The sequence below is a fragment of the Perca flavescens genome, chromosome 17 (genome assembly GCF_004354835.1).
Source record: "Perca flavescens isolate YP-PL-M2 chromosome 17, PFLA_1.0, whole genome shotgun sequence".
Taxonomy (NCBI): domain Eukaryota; kingdom Metazoa; phylum Chordata; class Actinopteri; order Perciformes; family Percidae; genus Perca; species Perca flavescens.
Genome location: NC_041347.1, coordinates 8,197,751 through 8,221,885, shown reverse-complemented (window position 1 = coordinate 8,221,885; position 24,135 = coordinate 8,197,751). Strand labels below are relative to the sequence as shown.

General features: G+C 39.1%; 1 protein-coding gene and 1 pseudogene across 4 annotated transcripts in view; one reads left to right on the top strand and one right to left on the bottom strand.

Annotated features, from left to right (window-relative positions):
* The window catches only part of eno4 (enolase 4), a 30,797-nt gene extending 7,491 nt beyond the window's left edge, over positions 1 to 23,306 (bottom strand). For 3 of the 4 annotated variants that reach the window (XM_028603985.1, XM_028603986.1, XM_028603988.1), the window contains exons 1-10: positions 23,021 to 23,306; positions 18,643 to 18,771; positions 16,232 to 16,416; positions 10,039 to 10,181; positions 7,605 to 7,774; positions 7,383 to 7,511; positions 7,127 to 7,195; positions 6,499 to 6,663; positions 5,136 to 5,261; positions 1,840 to 2,014 (exon numbers count right to left, since the gene is read on the bottom strand). In XM_028603985.1, the coding sequence (XP_028459786.1) occupies positions 1,840 to 2,014; positions 5,136 to 5,261; positions 6,499 to 6,663; positions 7,127 to 7,195; positions 7,383 to 7,511; positions 7,605 to 7,774; positions 10,039 to 10,181; positions 16,232 to 16,416; positions 18,643 to 18,771; positions 23,021 to 23,260 (1,531 nt within the window). In that variant the 5' untranslated portion in view covers positions 23,261 to 23,306. The remainder of the gene's footprint in view (positions 1 to 1,839; positions 2,015 to 5,135; positions 5,262 to 6,498; positions 6,664 to 7,126; positions 7,196 to 7,382; positions 7,512 to 7,604; positions 7,775 to 10,038; positions 10,182 to 16,231; positions 16,417 to 18,642; positions 18,772 to 23,020) is intronic. The other variant, XM_028603987.1, reaches the window with a different exon arrangement.
* On the top strand, positions 12,504 to 12,938 carry LOC114571886 (28S ribosomal protein S28, mitochondrial pseudogene; annotated as a pseudogene).
* Positions 23,307 to 24,135: the final 829 nt, after the last annotated feature.

The window sequence follows — 24,135 nt, the reverse complement described above, 5'->3', positions numbered from 1 at the left end:
TAATTAGCCTGTGCCCATGTTATCTCCTTACATACACCTACAGTCTCCATATCTGTAAGATTGGGAATGATTGAGATTTCTCTTGGCACAGCTACCAGAAGACTTACAACTTTCAGACACGTTGCTCACGTCACATTCTCTCAGTTGGAGGCTGCGCAGTAAAGCTGGCCATCACTGGAAAAGTGCTTCTAATAGCCTTCACTGGTCTCCGTCCAGAGCAACGGGGTCTATTGGTCCATTATATACTGTCTATGGCGCAACCAGATGTTCGAATAGTTGGAATATTCAAACGTAATTTTTAAGCAATTTTGACAGCCCTACTACACGGCAGCTGGATTCTCGCGATACCACAAGATCACATATCACACGAAAATCCATCTTGTCAGGCTTCATGTAATGCGTTTATGTCTGAACTACCAGCTTACTGAACCAATCAGCTACGGGCGTGGTTGAGGTGTGTGTGACGGCTGCGACTGTTCATTCAAAACAACAATGACAGACGTGATAGACAGTCGGCTTATCCAATCACATGCAGGTATTTTTTTGAAAGTGCCTGCCCTTTCTCAAACAGTTTTCAATGACTTCTCAGATGGTTCTGATTGATGGTTCGAACCGTCTGCCGCACCAGGTTAGTTTTAAAGCACAGTGGGAATATAATACATGTTTGTTTTTTCAAGTGAAACAGACAGGCACAGTGAACTGCAGAGTTTGTTTACCCCTATGACCAAAAGAAGCATTCATCCCATCATGTTGCTTTATAGGTCAGAGGACTCCTTTTCTTAATCTGCAGGGTCTTTAGACCGTGGTGGTCAACAATGGGCTCAAAGAATTCTAGTTCCTTAAAAATAGTTCTGGGGACTTGAAAGAGCCCAGAACCTTGGGTCAAAACGCAGCTTATTATCCACAAGTGCTTGCAAAATATATGAGGGCCATCCCCTTCAGCTGAGTATACTTAATGCAGCTCAGGTTACCATGGCTTCAACAACTGCATTTCTGTCAGGATACTCGCATCATGGTTTTACTATTGCAAACATGCATTTGAGTGTCTTCTCCCAGAACAAATCTATTTAAGTGTAAATAAAAAATATACTGTGTGTATGTATATGTATGTATGTATATATATATATATATATATATATATATGTATATATATATATATATATATATATATATATATATATATATATATATATATATATATATATATATATGTGTGTGTGTGTGTGTGTGTGTGTGTGTGTATATATATATATACACAAAATTTCTTCAGGCTTCAAGTCCAACTGTATAAAGGCCAAAGGTGATGACTCACCCTGCCAGACCTTACACAACAGCTGAAATATATGAATTCTTATTGATTTTAAATAGGTGCTGAATGCAACATGGTTGGTCATGGAATGGAAGTGTACAGTATGAAAAAGACTTGAAAAGGACTTCCATCTGTCACTGGCTCCTTTCCAACACATCTTACAAAGGAAGCATCTAAAACAATGTGATGTACATTCAGTATAATCCAAATTTCAATGTATTTTGAAAGAATGTATCTAATAACTGTTTTGTATATTCTGTGAGCACTGACGTGTTGGTTTCGGAGACATAATCAGACTAATTGGTGCAATTGATTAATAAACTCTTCAAAGAGAAAGATTGAAACAGCAAATGTGCTTCTTAAAGTTCCCAAATAGAGTTGGAAAGTCAAAGAATTATGTTTCTATGTTGTATTCCTCCTGTGGAAGTTGAGTTGAATTTTACCAACTAACAACTGAATTGAGCAGTAGTACTGCTATCTTTCCTACCCAGAATGTAATGTTATTAACCCCACCTCAGTGGATGTGTTACCTTGGTGCTCTGACGTGATGCAGATCAAATCACTGACTGTTGTCTCATGAGTGTGTTTTAAGATGTGACCTCTGACTCCTGGAAGGGGCGGGGCCTTTGACTTGTAGGTGATGTCAGAGAGCAGTGAACATGAGTTTCCAATCACATTGCTCAGCTTCTCCCACTGGTCAATGTCCTTTCAGAGCACAAACACACAATACACAAGAACAAACATACACATTTGAGCAAAGAACATGCTGTACAAACGCTCATAAATATGCATAAAAACATCTCTCACAAACACAAATAAACAAAGGTACAACAAGAATTACTACGCAAACCCAGTCTTTCCCATACATACAGTAGGTTCTACATGGGCGTCCCGCCCAGGTACATTGAGACCTGCCTAGGTTGATAAAATCTGAATTATATTTAAATAAAGTATGACAATAAGACTATCAATATTGGATTTATGAGTATGGATTTATTGTACATAAGGCCCCGAAAAGAAACACGAGTTCCAGACTGGATAGAAGAGCTCTTGTAAGGGCTACTATCTCCTCGGGGACAGCACAGCATCGGACCGGCACAGCTGTTATCTTTTAGAGGACAAAGACAGTAAGGAGCCGGCCGATTAGGTTATTAAATCATTAATAAACTGCACATTTTGTTATTGTTTTTGACAAGCTCGGTCTCAGAGGGTTTGTATGTATAATAAGGTGACTAGATTTCTACAATGAAAACAGGACAATTACAGTTTAGGCCCCAATATATCATTAAAAAAGGCCTATCTGATGGTCTTAACTATTAAACAAAAAAGAGGGACAATTCCAGTTTAATGTAATTTGACCATTGTAACTGTTGTGCTGTAATAAACAGATGTGCAGACATACTGATAAAATTGCTACTAGCCTAACTATTTTTTTTTGGATTTAAATGATTAAACCAAGGCCTAAAAACTTAAATTTTTTAAGAAAGTGACTAGTGTGAAACCATATGCAGCCTAATATTAGACAGTACTACACAAAATGAAAAGACAAAAACCATGTTAATAAAAGCTTTTCTAAAGTAGGCCTACTATTTTACCAAACCCTGCAGAGCAGCACAAAGCAGAATCCCTACAATTAAGCGGGACAGTGAAGTGTTCTCACATATGTATGTGGGTGATGGACTGTATAAAAAAGGGCCATCAAAAAAAGAGAGCGAGCGGCAAACAAGCACAACGCGATTGAGACGTCAACTCTGTTACCCAGTTTTTCCTTACAACACTTTACTCTAAATAGCAAGGCTTGCTGTGTTTTTATAACTTGAATTTGAATAACCGGATTGAGGTTATAAAAACATTATTTCACAAGGAGACGAGCCTACCCAAACATTGGAAAAAAAATGGCTAATGGAAATTGACCTTTTCGGATTTAACCAGAATTTGTTCTACTTTTCTCTTAACCAGTGCTGTGCCTGTTGAAAACGGGCTGATTGCTTGGCATGTGGTGTTGCTGCTTGTAGAATTTATTAAAACCAAAGTGTACCCCAAAAGGACTTACAGAAGGACCCTGAACCACTTAATATGCAACTCCACTGTATAGCCTACTATCTATTGACTTAGTGTAGGCTACGTCTGCATCCAGAGCACCCACGGAAAATACCAGCACCCACTGAGCACCCACGTGTGCCAGATTGCCGGTAAGCTACATTTATTTAAAATTAAACATTGCAATTGGTGTTAAATGGAGCGTCTGTCATAATGTGATTGGTTATGTTGCTGTCAGTCCCTGCACCATATACTATCCACCAATCACAGCGTCTCTTGGATGAAAACATTTAATTTATGTTTACGTTTAAACCTAATGATGCAGGTGCATCAACGACATCCACCACCAGTGCAGAAAGTTCTTAATTTCCCACGAAGCTGATCGCGGTTGATGGCCAGAATCGGTTACTGTGCGCTAGATACAGTGCACGGTCGTGGTGCTCCGTCAGGTCAGCGATAGTTGGTGGTCTAGTTACCCCAGAATAGGTGACTGTGCGCTGGATACAGAGCACCGTGAGTGGCCGGTCGTGGTGCTCGTTAGGTCAGCGGTAGTTGGTGGTCAGTAAACTTCTCATCTCCAATCATATCTGTATTTGTGAGAAGTGGCGCTGTCCTGAGTTGAAATTTTACGGCTTTATTATCAAGTTAAGAGTGTGTATCGGCCGTGAACATAAATCGGCGACTATGGAGGAGACGTGCATATATTTACCTGACAGAGAACATTGCAGAATCAGAATGTAATCACAAAATATCATAATTAAAATGTATTCAGACATTAGCGTCATGGACTCATGGCAGTGCGCTACCCTCCCGGCCCGTTATGAGAGCTAAACAGCACATATCTGCGTTCATCAACCACCAGAATCGGACTGTGTGTGTGTGTGTGTGTGTGTGCGCGCACAGAGAGAGAGAGAGAGAGAGAGAGAGAGAGAGAGACAGTGTTGTATTGTGTTGGATTTCCATACAGGTTTAGAGGCTTGACGGTTAACGGTGAAGTAGGGGATTTGATTTGCGGGGGGTATTTTGGCGACTTAATTAACCCACCCAGATGAGTCTGATGAAATCTGATGTAGGCTATCTGATAATACAATATCAGGAAAAGAGTCAGAGGCGCTGATTTGCAGCTTACCTCCCCCCTCCAAACACGGACACACATACTGTATAGTCTGGCTTTATAAGATAGATAGCTTGCCTATACGTGGCATCACGCTCTGTCTGCATTTGTTGTAGCTGGTTGTGCTTTGCATGTGTGGGATTCTGAAAGGTCCTTAAATTCGGGAATTGTAGTTTGTTTATTCAAAGTCAAAGACAGTCCAAAGTAGTGCTACTTTGGACACATTTTAGCTGCCAAAGCTCCGCTGCTCTCTCTCTCTCTCTCTGCTCAGAAGGGGAGTGGCCAGCGGCTAGAGCGGCAAAAGCCAATGTGTGCTTCTTTTACCTATATATTTAGATATTTTTTGCATTCCTAATCCAAACAAAGTCAAACTTGGCACTGCACTAACTCGTGCCCATAGCAAGACACCTGTCAAGTTTGAAATCCATCGAACTAACGGTTCGAGACTTATGCGCTTAACACCCAGATGGACAGACGGACAGGCAGACAGACGTTCCTGCAATTATAGATAGATAGATTAGAGATAGATAGATGTATCAGGAGCAGAAACTCAGCGATTATAAAAAAACATGTACACTAAACAATGAATAAAACATATTGTATGTAAACAATATTGTGTATATACATGAATTTGAACATATTGATGAAAGAATGATAATGTTGTGGACTCACCTCTCTCCTAAATGGATCGATTAAGGCCACCACCGCTGGGTATTTGCTGATGAGGGTTTGGTATAAATCAACTAATTCATCTGGAGACTTCAAAACTCCTGTTGCAATTTCATACTTTCCTTTAGACTGAGAGGAAGAGAAGCAGAAACCAAATGTCATTCTCTTCGCTGCGTGTTGTCTATCAGCTGGGCCTGTATTTACATGTGAACTGACCTCTTCAGCTGTATGCATATAGAATTGATTTAAAAGACGACACCCACACAATGACTCCAAACCAGGGGCGATTCTAGGATCAGAGCTTTAGGGGTGCCTGGAACCCTTTTAACATACATTTTTTAAACGTTATTCTACTGTGCTAACTGGGCATTTTCATCATTTAGGACCATCATGGTAGGGGAAACATGGAATTATTAAACTAGAAAGACACCAACATGTTTAAGAAAACTTACTTTAATGCTGAGCCACAGGGCCATTACTACAAAGGTCAGGTGGTATTACAAATTAAGTTGGATATTTATCCATGGAAAAGCAGACATTTCCAAAATGCAGTATCAATAACTTTTGAAAATTAAAGATTTATGCAATTTTGGCTGAGAAGCACTATTTTCTTAGCCTGGTCCTACCAGACCTACATTTCATTTGTACAGAGAGTCTGGCCACTCTCCATTGACAAGTGTTAACTTCCTTGAAGTACTCTGTTGAAGTTTAAAACTATTGGATCTGCCCAGAGTCACTCTGGATCTGCCACAACCAATCGCTAACGTTGGTCGTGAGGTAAGTCATGCACATGTGCAACAAGAGGGGAGACCGACAACAACTATTGGCTTATATTTACCATTAGCATCAGCCTTAGCCAACTCCTTCACCACTAACGGAGCGAGCTAGAAAATCTAACTTTTCCCAAACCCCGTGTGGAGGAGGGCCACAACATCATGGCCACCAACACAACTCGACCGAATGGCTTCGCTCGCATCTTTCTAGCGCACGTCCTCAACGTCATCGTTCTCAGCCACTCCCTCTGTTCGCTGATTGGACCGCCAAATATTTGGCCGGAGAAAACCCGCGAATATACCGCAAACCCAGACAGAGTACTGAAGGGAAATGAAAATTGAGCCAGGCTATTATTTTCTGAAAATGGCTCAGAATTGTTTTCTGAATGATCTCAGCACTAGCTTCTGGGTTTAGTTTCACAATGCTGGGATATTCCTAGAGCAGAACTCCTTAGCTCACAACAGACTAACAGTTTTTTTTTGTTGTAGAAATCATTTTTTAGGGTTGCCAAGATCAAGTTAAGGGCTAAAATTGCCACTGCTGCAAACACCTTGGGTCACATAATGCCAGCAACTACCTTTCGTCAACTTACATAGTCCATTAGCTCAGGGGCAGCACAGTGTACTGCTAAATGGATCTCTGTTCCCAGTGCCAGTCCAAAGTTAGCACAGGCTTCAGTGATCAGATCTAGAGGCTGCTCGGGCCGCTCGTAGTTCACAACCAGCACTCCACTGTCACACAGCATTGCCTGGGTGGCCTTGGTGCAAAGACAAAGTTTGCCTTGTCAACAACCTCTATGTATTGTGCTTAGCTGATGCAGCATGTGAATGACAATAGATAAGAATTCATAGGTTTGAATGAGACGGTTGTCATTGCAAGATTTTTTGACATTCATAACTGTTCATGTTATGAATGTTAGGGCTACGGGTCAGTGAACAATGCAGGAGACAACTCTGTGTATATACAGTACAAATGCTGCATGAAGGAAAAGTATTGAATGCTTTAATAAGCATTTCAACATACCTCCAGGCCTGCATACCTGAGTTAATTTGAAGACTACCCATGAGAATAAAAAACAATTTTTTCTATGTAACATTTAGGAAAGCTCAGTAACAGAAAAACCTTGAATCCTGCCTTCACCGTTTACATTATGTGCTCTCATAAAACCTGTGTGAACTCAGGTCCTATGCTTACAGTGAATAAATTGTAATGTCCCTCACCCCGGCTTTTGTTGAAGCGTTAACTATACGCATCATCTCCTTCTGTAACTCAAAGGTCATTGTGATGATCTGTTGAAAAAGTTCAGTATGTTTAACAAATGCTAGAGGGAAAATGGAAAAAAGAACTGAGGTGCCTTAGCTTACCTAAGAAAGAAATTTGCACAAAGGACACTAACTTTATACAGTGAACATATCTAGACCAACTACCAACAGATGTAACAGAAAGACACAAAGATGCTTGAAGAGCGGTGAGTACTTGTTTGACTCTTTGTCCAGCTTTGGGGATCAGGATGACTTCCTCCAGTAAACTCAATTTTCCAGGAGAAATCTTCCCACAGCTCAGCAAGGTTACCAAAGAGACAGGGATGTGAAACTGTGTCGGAACCTGAAAAAAATTGTTAAAGACATTTTTACATGTTCTTCCCAGTGTAGTGTTTTTGTGAATATACTGTATGTGTTTGTACGTGTGTGGTCTAACCTCTCTGTTCTTCAGAGCTGCTATGTATCTGTAGAGAGAGATACCCTGTGTTTTTGCCCCAGTTTTGGCTACAGCCAGAGACACTGAGCCAATGGCCAAGCTCCCAGGCAAAACTGGTTCTGGTGGCTCTGCTGGAAGAAATGACTTTTCTGCAGTGTTGCTTTTTTTGCCTGTGATGTAAGCAAATACAAACAGTTACAAACTAAGACACAGACGATGTGACAAAAGGAGTCTAAATGCACATTTTGGGCTTTTTAGGTGATGCCCTTTATAGAGCAACTTAAATGAGCTACAAAAAATAAGACAACATAAGACTCCTACACAGGGAAACTGTCACAGCAGCAAAATAAAGTGCAAGAACAAATGCTTAGTATATATGCTACAATCCATCATCAGCTATTAAAGCAATAGCTCACAACAGGCCGTGGTATGTTGTGAATATATCATAGCTAAGGGGCATTGCTAAGGGATTTATGAAAAAAGTCCCCTGAAATAAATAAATACGATACGAACGTATGAAATTAAATGAATAGATAAAAATACTTACTTAACTACACTGACTCATTGATATATATATATATATATATATATATATATATATATATATATATATATATATATATATATATATATATATATACATACTGTATATATAACATCCTGAAATAAATAAATGATATATATATTGCATCATTTATTTATTTCAGGATGTATTTCATAGGAATATTTCTTTATGTATTTATTCATTTATTTATTATTGAATAAAATGGAAGAGTTGACGTCGTTCATCAATCAACACAACCTAAATGTCAACATGACAACTTGGACCATAAAATGTGTTTGTATTGTCTCTCTTCCATGACATACGCTTTAATGATTATTGGATCTTCAAGCACTATATATGAATAAAATATAATATAAAATATATAAATTTGGAATATGCAAACTTAGAATTTTCTATTTCCTCATTTGGAGAATAAAAGTGGTGCAGCGTTGTTCTGGTGCGCTCTGGCAGTCCTACACACCTGGATAGATAGGTCTTGAAGAAAATCTATTCATCCTTTCAACTCAATCTATCAGCATTGAGGAGCTGGCTGCTTTTCTCTACAAAGTAATTATTCATGCTCAAACTTTCCTTAGTTCTTTGGATTTTTTGCTATAGTCTATGAAGGTATTGTATTTGCTATAATAGGAATCTCATGTTGTATGAAACCCAACATTATGTGGTAACTAGTCTATATCCTTGACATTCCACTTCCGGGAAACTACTTTTAAACGTACACATGTTCCACCAAAACAAGTTCCTTCCGAGTAGGGCTGCATGATATGAGGAAAATATCTAATTGCGATTATTTTGACTGATATTGCGATTGCAATATGATTCACGATATTGAAGGGAATGATCAAATTTGTATCACTATTCTCATTTTCATTGACTAATATTCAATCTTAAAATTTTTTAATTATTATAAAAGACTTTTGCGAGGTTCTGTACCGAACAAAGATTTTTTTCTTTAGTCTGTAGGAAAGGATTTGTAGGCCAGGACATCTCTGCAAAACCAAAATATTTCATTCAGAATGGTTTGAAACATATTTTGCCTTTAACAAATATTGTGCCCCCGTGCGATTTGGATATTGCACTAGTCCATATTGCGATTTCGATAAAATTGTGATTAATTGCGCAGCCCTACTTCCGAAGCTATTTTGCAGCGGCACCGCAGCTTTTCCCAATACTTAGCACAGACAATTCTGATTGGTTTAAAGAAATGCAAATAAACCAGAGCACGTTTTCCTCCCACCCCCGTGTGTGGACTAGCCAGACCTTCCTTTGCAGCGCTGTGGAGGAAGGTCTGGCAATGCGAGACTAAATTACTGTTGAAACATGTCCGGTTATGTAGTATTTGGTTCAGAAGCCTTTAAAAGTGCTGCTATATTCTATTAGTGTGCACTGCTAACTATAGTAGCTGAATGCTAACGCCAAGGAAACCTGTAATCTTGGCTGTCAATGTTGTTAACTGCTCCCCAATTTCGGGTGACATTGCTGCTAAAACGTGTCCGGTTGTGTCATATTTGGTTTATAAGCCTTTATTGGTGTTTTTAAAAGGTACAAAGTCCTGCTGTATACTCAGTTGAAGCCGGATACCGACTGTAGGGAGACAACAGGAGCGAGATGCTGACTGCTGACCAATCAGAGCAGACTAGGCTTTCTCGGGAGGGGGGGCTTAAAGAGACAGGCGCTCCAAAAGAGTATCTCATACAGAGGGTGAATACAGGAGCAGAAGCCATGGGCAGTAAGAGAAAAATAAAGTGGTTTTTGAACATTAAAGCATGTAAACATGTTCTAGTAAAACACAAAATACAAGTATGAACCTGAAAATGCTACATAATAGATCACATTTAAGCAATACTATTGCACGACTAGTTGCTACCCTACCTTTATCAACACTCTTCTTGTCTTTAGTCTGTGCAGGTAGTGGAGAAGACAAAACCACCTCAGCCTCGCTGGGTGAACGACTCTCCTCCTTCTCCTTGTTCTGGATGTCTTTCTCCTCCAGGTAGTGGGCCATGAAGAAATTGCTACTCAATTACAGAACACAAAATTACAACAAGCTCTAAAGGAAGGCTGATCTGTAAATCAGATTTTTCATGTGGGGATAAGAAATAAGACACCAAATGTAAGTGTGTAAGTACTGAGCTCTAAAATATTTGTGGCACCTAATACATGTCAACACAGGAGATCTGGTCTCAAGTCAACCTCACTTAACAAGGAGATGCCACAAGGTTCTGTGCTGGGTCCATTATTATTTAAAATCTACATAAACAATAGTATTGCTCTTGTACAGACTTAATATATACATTTTTATGCTGATAACACATTATTGTATGCATATTGATCTTCTCCAACTCAAGCCATGTCTACAGTCTGCCTTTAACATACTTCCGACATCTCTGCATAATCTCAAACCTGCACTGAATGCCGATCGAACAAAATGTGTTTTACTCTCAAGAACCTATAATCCTGAATAAGCCTGAAGTGCTGCAAAGCGCAAGGCACAATGATTAAGATGTGCCCTACTATTAATGACAATGGGCTTTTTCTTATTCTTCATCTTCCGAAGGATTTTGGCTGGCTTCTTGTCTCACAGCATTGCCAAGACATAGGTACAAAAAAGAAATCATTACGTGCGGAATGATCGGTAATGGTGTGCTATGACTTTTCTCAAAGATTCGCCTAGCCATTTCATGAAAATCGCATAAAAAGGCTAAACATTTCCCCATACACAATGAAGGGAAATCAACGCAAACAGAGCTAAAAACAACACCCCTCTTGAGGGCCATGCTGTTTCGCTATACTTAGCGTAAAAAGCTACAGAAGCCCTGAAAGGCATGATGAAACCTAAAGTTTTACTCCTATGTATGACTTTAACTTAGGTTTTCGCCATGAATAATTTCTCCTACCTAGTGTCGTACAAACGACTACAATTTTGACTTCTTTATTAGGCTGTTTTGAGGGCGAGAAAGCCGTGCTGAAGCGCTTAGTGCGTGATAGAAAGGGAATTAAAAAGTCGGCCAAATGCAGCAACAAAAGGTTTTACCTTCTTAGTTAACAACAAATGTCTACAGTATAAAACATATTTGAACTATGTATAGCGCCGACTTGGGTTAAACAGTAGGCTACTAAAGAGCACATGGCTAATTAATATTCATTTGTGTGGAAGCCGATGACGTCATTCACATGAATAATAATTAGCCATGGAGGATCGCTGGTTCACCAAAATTGAGTTTATAAAAATCTGCTTACTAAAAAAAATTTGACTACATATCAGACAACTTTTTTTTCAGCATGTTTGTAGTAATTCGCTATTCGTGCTATGTAACACAGCTGCAGCTGATGAGAGCAGACTGAAATATCGGTTTGCTACGTTTATGCCTGTTGAACAGGTGTAGGCTAAGGGCTTGTTTTTTGTCATGTTTTTCTTCTTCTTTTGGCTTACCGGCAGACTAGATGCCTTGCGGCACATTGCTGCCTCTGACAGGTCAGTTTAGGTTATATTTCAAGAAGGTTAATCCTGTTGCAGAGATAAAATACATGACTGCTACTATCTCAAATCGATGCTTACAGTTTCTCCTACCTAGGAGATACTATTCATGTCCAAAACATTAGTTAGTCAAGCTGGTTATTGGATGCCAACCAACTGCCCAACAGACTGCCATAGAAACTTATTTATAGAGGAAAACAGACCATGTCAGTTTTCTAACCTGCTCTATCTCTCATATATTTAACATCACAACAGTGCCTGAATTGGACCCAAAAAGGTGCTGGTACCCTAATTCAGCAGTTGCATGACATGATCATCACACATGTCTTGGATATATTTATACTTATACACATATCATGGTATTATATCACTTCAAATGTGTTTGCACTTTGCATTTCGTTACATACATTAGGGGTTGATACTAACTTTTTTGCTCACAAGCCACTCTGGTTAGGGGTTATGGGCAGTAATATGTGCCACCAGAAACTGAATTTGAATCATTTATATTTGAATTTGAATTGCTAAACTTGAATAATTGCATTGAAAAACTGAATTTGTATTGTTTAATTTGAAATTGTATTGTTTAATTTGAATCATTGCATTGAAAAACTGAATCTGAATTTAGTTAATTCATTTGGAACTGACGTCCAATAAAATTTGATCCTCACTGAAAATTCAACTCTCTATATATCTTCACATTCAGTTCTCACAATTCAGATTCAGTTCTCACAATTCAGATTCAGTTCTCACAATTCAGATTCAAGTTAGTTGAAGGATGAGGGAAGAGCAATCGAGCGCAGATCGATCGAGTTCAGTGGCACAGGATCTGCACTAAAGATGCCAATCTGCTGTGCTGCTTATGGATGACCACCTGCAATCTGAGCTCCGGCGGCGGCGGGAGGCGGAGAGTTCCGTGGCCGACGGCAGCGTCTCTTCCCCCGGGCAGGAACACAGCTTTGCCTCGCTGCTGCACCGGTCCCCCCTGATCCAGATGGGACCGGCCAAAGACAGAGTGGTGATAGGGAGGATCTTCCACGTAGTCCAGGACGACCTGTACGTAGATTTCAGCTGGAAGTTCCACTGCGTTTGCCGCCGCCGGCCGGCGGACGGAGAAAAGCTACAGCGGGGAAGCAGAGTCCGGCTGCAGGATCTGGAGCTCACTGCCCACTTCCTGGGAGCCAAAACCGACACCACGCTGCTGGAGGCCCGGGCCATACTGCTGGGCCTGCTGGAAGGAATGGAAGCCCGAGACTGGACTGAGCAGAGCAGACTGTCGCAGCTTACTGAAGTTTAAATTACAATTTTCCTAAAGGGAGTCTGGCGGTACTCGGACTGTGGACAACGAAACATGACTTTAAGTCTCGTTAAATAAATAAATACATGCAGAAATAAATGAATAAATAGTGGAGGAGTGAGCCTGGACATTTCTGATGGACTCCAATCCGTGAACTGATTATAATAAATATTCTTTGTATTAACACATTCGTCTCTTTGTTTTGTTTGTTACTGCACATGATGATGAAGCTACACTTTTAAATCACAAACAAAACTAACTTTAATATTTATATAAACGCTCTAGGAAGGAGACTAACAATCAGATATTACGAGTTGATAAAAATAGACTCAAAAACTAATTTACTATTTTGTGTTTTAATGTGGAAACATCTTGTATAAACTCAGGGGACTAGCTCTTACATCATATTGTATTGCAGGCTTGCTGATGTACAAATGTTGTAGAATTCAAATGTTTCAATTAATTAACATGTATTTTTAAATATGGATAGTCACACCATTTTGCATGCAGTAGGCTATGCTAAGGTAAGTAGCGAAAGTTCATTTTATGTTTACTTAAGTGAAAGAATGTGACTAATAAACCTAGGCCTACTAGCACTAGGCATTACATTTTGAACATGAAGTAGATTATATTATCTATGAGTCTCTGGGTCAAGGCAAGGCAAGCACTTCTTCCTCGTTTCATGGCGGTACTGTGCTCCAAAACGTAGGTGCTGATTGGCCGAAGAGGAGTCCTGTGTATCTGTGCCACTGAACTCTATCGATCTGCGCTCGTTTGCTCTTCCTTCATCCTTCAACTAACTTGAATCTGAATTGCGAGAACTGAATCTGAATTGTGAGAACTGAATGTGAAGATATATAGGGAGTTGAATTTTCAGTGAGGATCAAATTTTATTGGACTTCAGTTCCAAATGAATGAATTCAATTTCAAATTATACTATTCAGATTCAGTTTTTCAATGCAATGATTCAAATTAAACAATACAATTTCAAATTATGTGATTCAAATTCAGTTATTCAATGCAATTATTCACATTTAGCAATTCAAATTCAAATATAAATGATTCAAATTCAGTTTCTGGTGGCACATATTTCAGCCCATAACCCCTTACCAGAGTGGCTTGTGAGCAAAAAAGTTCATATCAACCCCTAATGTATGTAACGAAATGCAAAGTGCAAACACATTTGAAGTGATATAATACCACGATATGTGTATAAGTATAAATATATCCAAGACGTGTGTGATGATCATGTCATGCAACTGCTGAATTAGGGTACCAGCACCTTTTTGGGTCCAATTCCGGCACTGTTGTGATGTTAAATATATGAGAGATAGAGCAGGTTAGAAAACTGACATTGTCTGTTTTCCTCTATAGATAAGTTTCTATGGCAGTCTGTTGGGCAGTTGGTTGGCATCCAATAATCAGCTTGACTAACTAAGATTTTGGACATGAATAGTATCTCCTAGGTAGGAGAAACTGTAAGCATCAATTTGAGATAGTAGCACTCATGTATTTTATTCATGTATTTTATCTCTGCAACAGGATTAACCTTCTTGAAAGACAACCTAAACTGACCTGTCAGAGGCGGTAAGCCAAAAGAAGAAGAAAAACATGAGAAAAAACAAGCCATTAGCCTACACCTGTTCAACAAGCCATAAGGGGGTTTTATAAATTAGCCACGCAGCATTTTCACTAGCCACTATTTTGTGGGAAAGTAGTAGTAGTAATAGTAGTAATAATAGTAGTAGTAATAGTAGTAGTAGTAGTAGTAGTAGTAGTAGTATAGTTTTATTTGATTAAAGTTCAATGTGGTGTACTACAATGAACAACTACATTTACAACCTCAGACATTAAAAGAACAGCTTTTTATTGCATAAGTGTCTATCTAAAATAATGTACCACAACTAATCTGACTAAACTTGTACTTGTCAGGCATTGCATATAATATAAATATAGCACGGTCCACTCTAACCATACTGATGATGCCAAGTAACTCAGTACGCTCTTCTGTTGGGTCATGAGACATAATGCAAAATAAACCACAATGAGGAGGTCAGTGCATCATGATGATATGACAGGCTGTGACAATAGGCAAACAAGTGCAAAGCATTAACCTCACCATGACCCCATTCCAGGAGGTTAATATGTTGTAAACTATATGTGACCCTATTGGATCCTCATTTATTCACATGTTTGTTTACATGTAGTTTAGGATTAAGGCTATTGAATTCCAGATTAAAGCTATAATGCGTAGTTTCTGTCTCACACATGAGGAATTCTAAATAATGACAACAACACATGTGGCTTCCGTGATCGCGCACCACCTTTCCCCCACACAGGACACAGAGGATTAAAAAAACATAATGGACTCTTCAGAAGAGGTCATTATCTTCACACAAGTTTCCGTAAAAAACTAAAAAATTATCCGCTTTTAACTTTTTCTTTAAACCAATCCCAATCATCTTGGGCGTTGCTAAGCACCGAGTGGAGCCACGGTGCCTCTGCTAAATAGCCTAAGGAAGGAACTTGTTTTGGTGGAACGTGAACATTCAAAAGTAGTTTTAGTCGTGCAACAGAAAACTCAGATTGGACAGATAGTCTGGCTAGCTGTCTAGATTTACCCTGCAGAGATCTGAGGAGCAGTTAACCTATATATATATATAATAGTCCTCATAAATCCACCGGAGGTTAGAACACCAACACAAAGGAAGAGGACGGACATCCGGCCAAAAAGAGTGACATCTGGGGGAGTTTCCGGCAGAACGAGAGCGATCCCGAAAGTGGAAAGTTGTGGATATAGACTAGAAAAGGAATGGCCTTTCTATTAATTTTATTTTTATGGGTGTGACACTGCTATGCTCAGGAATGGAAACTCAAAGTTTCATCCTGGAACGGTCCTTGAACCAATCAGTAAACCACAAACACATGAAATACGACCATTTTTAGAAGTATTTTGTTTCTACCTGAATGCATTCTTGATTACAATAAAAAAGCTTCTCAGCAGAATTTATTACAAAACACACAAAAATGTTCCACTGAAACTGAATTATTTAAGTCTAGTACCTTTTGAAAGCAGGCTGACCACCACAATTGAATGTGGTGCAAACTGCCCTAGATAAATAGAATTTTACAATAAAGTATGGGTGAATATGAAGTGTACAATAATTATTATGACAAAAAACAGCACAAAACTCTCAATTTGATTAGTGGAGTATCTGGAAATGGATGATCAATTCAATATCTCTCCAGATACAAAACCCTCCACAGTAATTTGAAAAACATTTGAACACTACCTGAGTATATGGTCAACATCTGATTGGTCACAGGGGTTTTGGCCCTTCAGCATGTTGTTAAGAGGTTCATTGATCCACTGGGCAGCAGTCATCACATGGTCAGCCATCTCCTGACACTTTGCTTTCCAGTCCAGCGATGTCTCCTTATGACCGAAGTGGCTGGAGATGGCAGCTGAGGACATGCTCTAAACACCAAGACAGGGAAAAAGTTATTTTACTACTATAAGGCATGCACTACACGGCCTAGCACTTGACTACATCTCACATAGGCCTTTTTTTTTATGAACAAGGAAGGCCCCTCAGATCTTCCAACTCTTCTCTTTTAGCTGTTCCACAAAGCAGAATAAAAACGTATGGCGATGCTGCGTTTAGCTACTATGCACCAAGATGCCTGAGGATCTGAGAGGAGCTGGAAATATAAATACCTTTAAACGGAGACTAAAAACCTACTTCTTCAGTCTGACTTTCATGTTCAAATTATAATTTTATTATCTTTTTATTATTTTTTTTCTTTAAGTGTTTATATTTATTTTATAACTTCTATGGTTTTAGTGTTTTATACGTTTATATGAATGTTAGATCTGAGAAAATTAGTTTCATCCATTCAGCTTAGGTGTTGCCTAAAACGGCTCAGGTGCTGCACCTAAAGCTTATAATAAACACCAAAAATGACCTTCGACTAATTATTTTCGAAATTGAAATCCAAGAGAACTACTATATTCTCTCTTTGGACAATCTGCTTAAAACGGGCAATACATCAGGGAGGATAAAATCAAATTTCAGCATCAAACGCATTATTTGTAGACTTTTACCATAATTTAGTTTATCTTTGACAGTTTACAATAGAGTATTACAGGAACATTTGGGAGGTAAATGAGCAGTCATGTAACAAAGGACCTAAGTTGTAGGTTCATATTAAGTGTACTTTTTACGGTTGGCCACGAGATGACTGAACTGATAAGATTTATACATGAAACTATATCTTCAAAAGCAGCATGTCAATGATAAGCTGCTCCTTCAAAACCATCATATCACCTGCAATGTTATGGAGGATCTACTTGTCCTTTGATTCTATTAATATCATGCAACTGAGCAAACTACATGTCTCCCTCACAGTTGTTAAAACTTCCTTTAAATAAACTCACATAAATCATAAGTTCTTATCATAGGTTTAGAATCTGCAGTCAAATTTCCTTATGCTAAGGTTCCTTGTCTTCCAACATCAAACTGCATTGCAAAAATCTCAGTGTCTTGCTGATGACGAGCTTAATTCAATCTTTGTGTGATTTCTGTCCAATCCTGCTTCTTACATCTGTGATATTTAAAACAAATTTAATCCTTTTATGTTTTAACTACAAAGCAAAACTGTAACCAATGCTTTTATTACATCTGAATTAGATCCCTGCAGCTCTCTCTATTCCTGTTCAGAATACTCACATGATCCAATAGAAGAATGCATATAACCCATCTCTACATTGGTTGCCTGCGTGTTTTAGACTAGGTTTCAAGATTAATGCTGATCAACTTTAAGGTATACATATGGGATTTGCTACTGACTATATCTGTATTTCTATATCTCACTAGCTCTTTATCTTTGTTTAAATAAACGCTTTATTTTAAAATAGCTTTCTCTGAAATGATTTTAATGCTGTGCTTTTATGTTGTTTTCAATCTTATTTATTTATATTTTAATACACTAAACCATGCATATGTTAAATAGACAGGGTCAGAGGACAGAGGGCGCCATATGGTCTGCAGATTGTAAAGCCTCTTGAGGCAAAATTGTGATTTGTAATATAGGGCTATATCATTAAAATTGACTTGACTAAGTTATTATAATTATTATTATTATTATTATTATTATTATTATATGATCTAGCTTTGGCACTGAAGAAGTGGCCTCCGCCTCCTTACAATGAGGTTATAGCACTAAGTAATACTGTTGAGTAAAAGAGTTTTTATACATGCCAATTGACTGGACCCTAGTTGTGTGCCCTTGTGACCCTGGCGTGACCTGGGTTCATGATGTCACATCTCATCTTTCTGGCTCATGTGATACTGTAAAAACTGAAATGGCAAGGGTCAAGGGTCATGGTCTGTTTTGTGATTGCTACCGTCTTTGCTCGCGTCTTGCCTCCAGCTGCCTCTTCACATCAGAGTTTGAAGAGGCCCCTTGCTGTCATTTCAAACCATCAGCACATCACTAATGAATCACATCGCCTTTGTTAAACCTTTATTTGTTCAATCTTCACGCTTAATGCATATTCTGAGCTGAATATCCAGAATCTGCCACATGAGCGATCGTCAGACATTGTCCAAGAAGAACAGTTGATCTGTTGAAATTATATTGCACCAGTGCTGATGTTCATAAGGAAAGGCCAGAAAGGCTAAATGTAAATCATGAGTTTTACCTTTTCCTTGTTGCAGACGATGCAGAAGACCTCTGCCTCAATGGCTAGCTGTCCTCTTGCATCATAAACCTCCCTTCCCTTCAGTCTGCTGATCCTTGGTGGTGCACATAGGTTTGTAAAGTAATTTGCCTGGAGTGACAGGTAATGGTTAAAGAAATGAGGTACATTTAAAGCCAGAGTGTCTGGTTTTATGATTCACAAGAGCAATTTAGATCGCATCACATGGAGATGTGTTTAAAACTGCGACACATTTCATACTAACTTTTACCTTACAAATATAAGCATATTCAGCTCAAATACATTTCACTATTACATGCAGGGACAACATTCAAAACCTGAATTATTTCCCTCCTCATTCACAAAGGATGTAGCCTAACACACACACACAAACACACAGTAGTAACTCTGTTTTTCTAGACCTATCATTATTTTTCATGTGCAATGTTAAAATATGTTTAAAGCCTACATCTGAAACTAAATGCTGCAGGCTGTGTTGCATTTGAAGGAAACAGCCCAAAAAAAAGTTTGAATGTCCTTCAAAAAAAATTAAGGAAAGTGTTACAAGAGGTAAAACATTTTAATGAAATGAGATTTCTTTTCAATTTTTCTCAAAATTCTGAACCATTAAAAGGTCCCATGACATGGTGCTCTTTAGATGTTTTTATATAGGCCTTAGTGGTCCCCTAATACTGTATCTGAAGTCTCTTTTATATAGACCTTAGTGGTCCTCTAATACTGTATCTAAAGTCTCTTTTATATAGACCTTAGTGGTCCCCTAATACTGTATCTGAAGTCTCTTTTATATAGACCTTAGTGGTCCCCTAATACTGTATCTGAAGTCTCTTTTATATAGACCTTAGTGGTCCCCTAATACTGTATCTGAAGTCTCTTTTATATAGACCTTAGTGGTCCCCTAATACTGTATCTGAAGTCTCTTTTATATAGACCTTAGTGGTCCCCTAATACTGTATCTAAAGTCTCTTTTATATAGACCTTAGTGGTCCCCTAATACTGTATCTGAAGTCTCTTTTATATAGACCTTAGTGGTCCCCTAATACTGTATCTGAAGTCTCTTTTATATAAACCTTAGTGGTCCACTAATACTATATCTGAAGTCTCTTTTATATAGACCTTAGTGGTCCCCTAATACTGTATCTGAAGTCTCTTTTATATAGACCTTAGTGGTCCCCTAATACTGTATCTGAAGTCTCTTTCCTGAAATTCAGCCTTGGTGCAGAATTACAGCCACTAGAGCCAGTCCCACAATGAGCTTTCCTTAGTACGTGCCATTTCTGTGTCTGTAGCTATTGAGGAGGAGAGAAGGGGCGGGGGGCTCCTTATGACCTCATAAAGGTCGTTTTACAGTTGTGCAGAGGCTCCACGCAGAGCTTTCGCCGTAGGCTACATACAGTACAGGCCAAAAGTTTGGACACACCTTCTCATTCAATGTGTTTCCTTATTTTCATGACTATTTACATTGTAGATTCTCACTGAAGGCATCAAAACTATGAATGAACACATATGGAATTATGTACTTAACAAAAAAGTGTGAAATAACTGAAAACATGTCTTATATTTTAGATTCTTCAAAGTAGCTACTCTTTGCTTTTTTTGATAACTTTGCAAACCCTTGGTGTTCTCTCAATGAGCTTCATGAGGTAGTCACCTGAAATGGTTTTACCTTCACAGGTGTGCCTTGTCAGGGTTAATTAGTGGAATTTGTCCCCTTATTAATAAAAAAAGCAAAGGGTGGCTACTTTGAAGAATCTAAAATATAAGACATGTTTTCAGTTATTTCACACTTTTTTGTTAAGTACATAATTCCATATGTGTTCATTCATAGTTTTGATGCCTTCAGTGAGAATCTACAATGTAAATAGTCATGAAAATAAAAAGGAAACGCATTGAATGAGAAGGTGTGTCCAAACTTTTGGCCTGTACTGTAAGTGGCCTGATGTTTATACTTGTGCGCTGGTGTGTGCGTCGTGTCGTCATGTGTGTGTGTGTGGGGAGTGGGTGATAGAGCGAGGGAGAAGTGAGAGAGTGATGGCGATTAGCTTCGGAGCGACTCTAGAGTCCTAGTGAGAGAAACAAAGAGTCTCCCCTGTTCTTTCTGGCCATGGTGGGAAATCTGGAGCAGGAGAAGTTAACCCTCTCCTTGATTTCATGTTGTTGATGGAGAAGGAGAACCAGGAAATGAGTCGGGGGAAATGCAACGCTACCAAGCCACGGCCGAGCGACGTGTGTCCCTGCAAGGTGTAGTTACATTTTTAGAGAGGTGCGCGTCAGGCTACGGGGTAGGGTCCGGCGTAGATGCAGAGGGGTCTGCGGGGCTACGCCGTCGATTTTACGCACAACTATAAAATGGCCTTAAGGAGTAAGATTCCAGATCGGCCAATCTGAGCTTTCATTTTCTCAAAGGCAGAGCAGGATACCCAGAGCTCGGTTTACACCTATCACCATTTCTAGCCACTGGGGGACCACAGGCAGGCTGGGGGAACTCATATTAATGTTAAACCACCTCATAAAGTGACATTTTCATGCCATGGGACCTTTAAAATGTTTCATACAATTCAGTAGGAAATGTACTTGGTGAGATGATTAGAAGTCCTTTCTGTGATTTCTACAGATTTTACAGTAACAGAGCAACTCAATTCTATTTTTCCTCAAGACCTGAATATCCCATTACAGAAACGTTGGTATCATAGAATGGCAGCCTCTTCTATAAACGATGTGCTCTTGAGGCAAACGTGTAGGTTTTTAATCTGACCTTGCTGGTTCACTCATTCGCTTTTCCTGGGTATGTAAACTTTCCCTTAAAAACGTCCTCCTGCCTTTGCCTTCCCTTCCTTGTTGTGTCCTTTCTGACCAAGAAACTGTTTTTAGTGCCACCATCTTGCCAGCCATTAAGCAGCTTTAGTCAATAAACGTTGTCCAAGAAACAAGAAACAAGAGATTGGTACCAGGAAGTATTGTTATCCATCAATCAGTGGTGGTTCTAGACCATTTCAAATGGAGGGGCCAGGCTGGGACCACATGTGATTTTATGGGTACCAAATATATTAAGCACAAGTGTTAGATACCACCAACCCTCCATAGGTTTGGTTCTACAAAAGACCAACGATACACACATAACAATAAACACAAGAACACTCTGTGTTAACCTACATTTTATATATCACTGCACATGAATAATATCCCCTCTTTGGGGATAAAGCTGTGGTTAAAAATGTATGAAAATATGTTCCATAGTTAGGGGGGGGTCAAGGCTTAATATTAAGGAGGCACTGGCCACCCTTGGCCCACAGCTAGAACTGGCACAGCCATCAATACCTAGGTGGAATCCTGTAAAGCTACACACTGATTAGCAACAGCCATGGCTGACATGTGGAAGGACGTTACTTAATTGTCCCACTTATAAGGACTTTATTTAATATATGTGATAAAAAAAAGTTGTAAAAACGTAAGGTCACTAAATGTGCAGCTTTCATTTGCTCTGTAAAGAAGTAACGTTAACAGACTTGATCAAACTTTTGTTTGTCATAACTTACTGCATTAAACTTTTTCACAGCAGACGTTTTGACATCATCAAGAAAACTACAGGTGGAAGTGAGGCAGTATTCCATTTAACGGGTAGGTTTGCCTTTTAATTTATTGAACTGAGCAGTCATTGTCATTAATAACAGACATGTGCTTCAATCTTCAGTTAACATCAGTCAATATGTCTGCTGTGAAAAATGTCTATTGGACATGTGCTTTTATGTTTCAATTCTGTTCATTTGTCTCCTCTACTTCACTTCTCTCCCTTCATTTGCTCACTTCTCTCCCTTCATTTGCTCACCTCCTCCAAGCTAGCCTCTTTCTAATAGAGAAGTGTGATGGATAGAGGAGAGCACAAGAAACGGAATACACCCCCCTTAACAATGGAATTGCGTGACATTAACCTAGCTAGTTAAGCTAAGGTAACCTAGCTAGTTAAGTTAAGTGCACCGGTGTACTAGCTACAGGTTGGAAAATATAATATGTGACCATGACGGTAAATTATTTAAAGTAGAAAGCCACTTTGCCAATTTGTTTTATTGTATTTGGTGGATGCATTTTAATAATAAAAAAATACATTCTTGAAGCAATTGAATGCAACACTGACGACTAGGTTAGCTAGCTAGCTAGTTAGGCTACTGGTAGAGCAGGTAAACTATGTAGGCTAACTTTAGCCTACCGTACGTGCAGTAGCTGAAGTTAGCCAGCTAAAACACAAAACCGGTTGTTAACTGTTGCTGTCGGTGCATTTAGTTAACGTTTACATTAGCATAACTTTACTGCTCGGGCTGTGCAACGTCGTGTTTAAGCATGGAAACACGGTTAACGTTAACGTTACCAGATAACCATGAACGTCTTCTGGCTTGTGGAAGAAGAGCTCGTTCAGAGCTCTCTCTATCTCCTCGGGGACTCTGTTCACCCGGTAAAACTCTGCCGCTTCATTTTTAAGGTCGTAGAAGTCCTTGGCCTCCGTAGAAACCCGGCTCATAAACCCTCGGTAAGACATTATTGCCCAGGTGCCATCACTGTCACTGGCCCTGTAGTCTTTGTGTTGTCTGTTACCCTGGAAACAGCCCATTCAAGTGACAATGGGAGCCCAGGAAATCCGAGTGACGTCGCGCGCTGTCTCCGTCTTTCGTTTATGCCTATGTAACGTTTTATGTAGTTTTATATCTATCATGTGTAGGCTGTTTGCCATCTCATAGCCTAAATACAAGTTGGATAATGACTTTTCGTTCCATGTATTTATTGATCATGACAGGGATGTTGTGGGATGTTTGCTGCCATATCCTGTAGGCTTCTGTGACCCACTGCTTTGTAAAGCAATGCAAACTAAAAAATAAAAAATAGCCTATTTATTATTTATTTATTTAAGAGAAAACACATAATTATATAGCATATTCTTTGGTGGACTTCCATTAGATGCTATTTGTGATTCAATAAACAAGATGTGAGGACATAAATATTAACCTTAACAGCCACACTGCAAACATTTGCATACGTGTTGGCCTTTACTTCTCCCCAGAAGCTTTGACAAATGGCATGCAGCAGATCCCCGTACTGTGCAGACAATGGTACTGGCACGTTTGCATGGTTTGGGACCTCCCACATGTTTCTGGGGCCTGTTGATGAGACTGGTCTCTGTATCACAAGCAGCACTATACTTCAGTTAAACATAAGCTGCAGTTGTCTTCCTCTAGCTCAAGGCTGCCCAATTTGGGGCCTGCGGGCCAAGTTTGGCCCGTGCTCCCTTTGTTTTGGCCCACTATGGCATTTAACATGCTCATGCTTATTCTCCTGTTATTTTGAAAGTGCTGTAAAATCCAAATGACTACAAAACGTACATTTTGTGCAGATAAAAAGTGATTAATCTGAGTTTTACCACAATGTAAACCTCCCTGTAAATTAAATACATACGTTTTATCTACGAAGAATTACATGAATTATGGAATT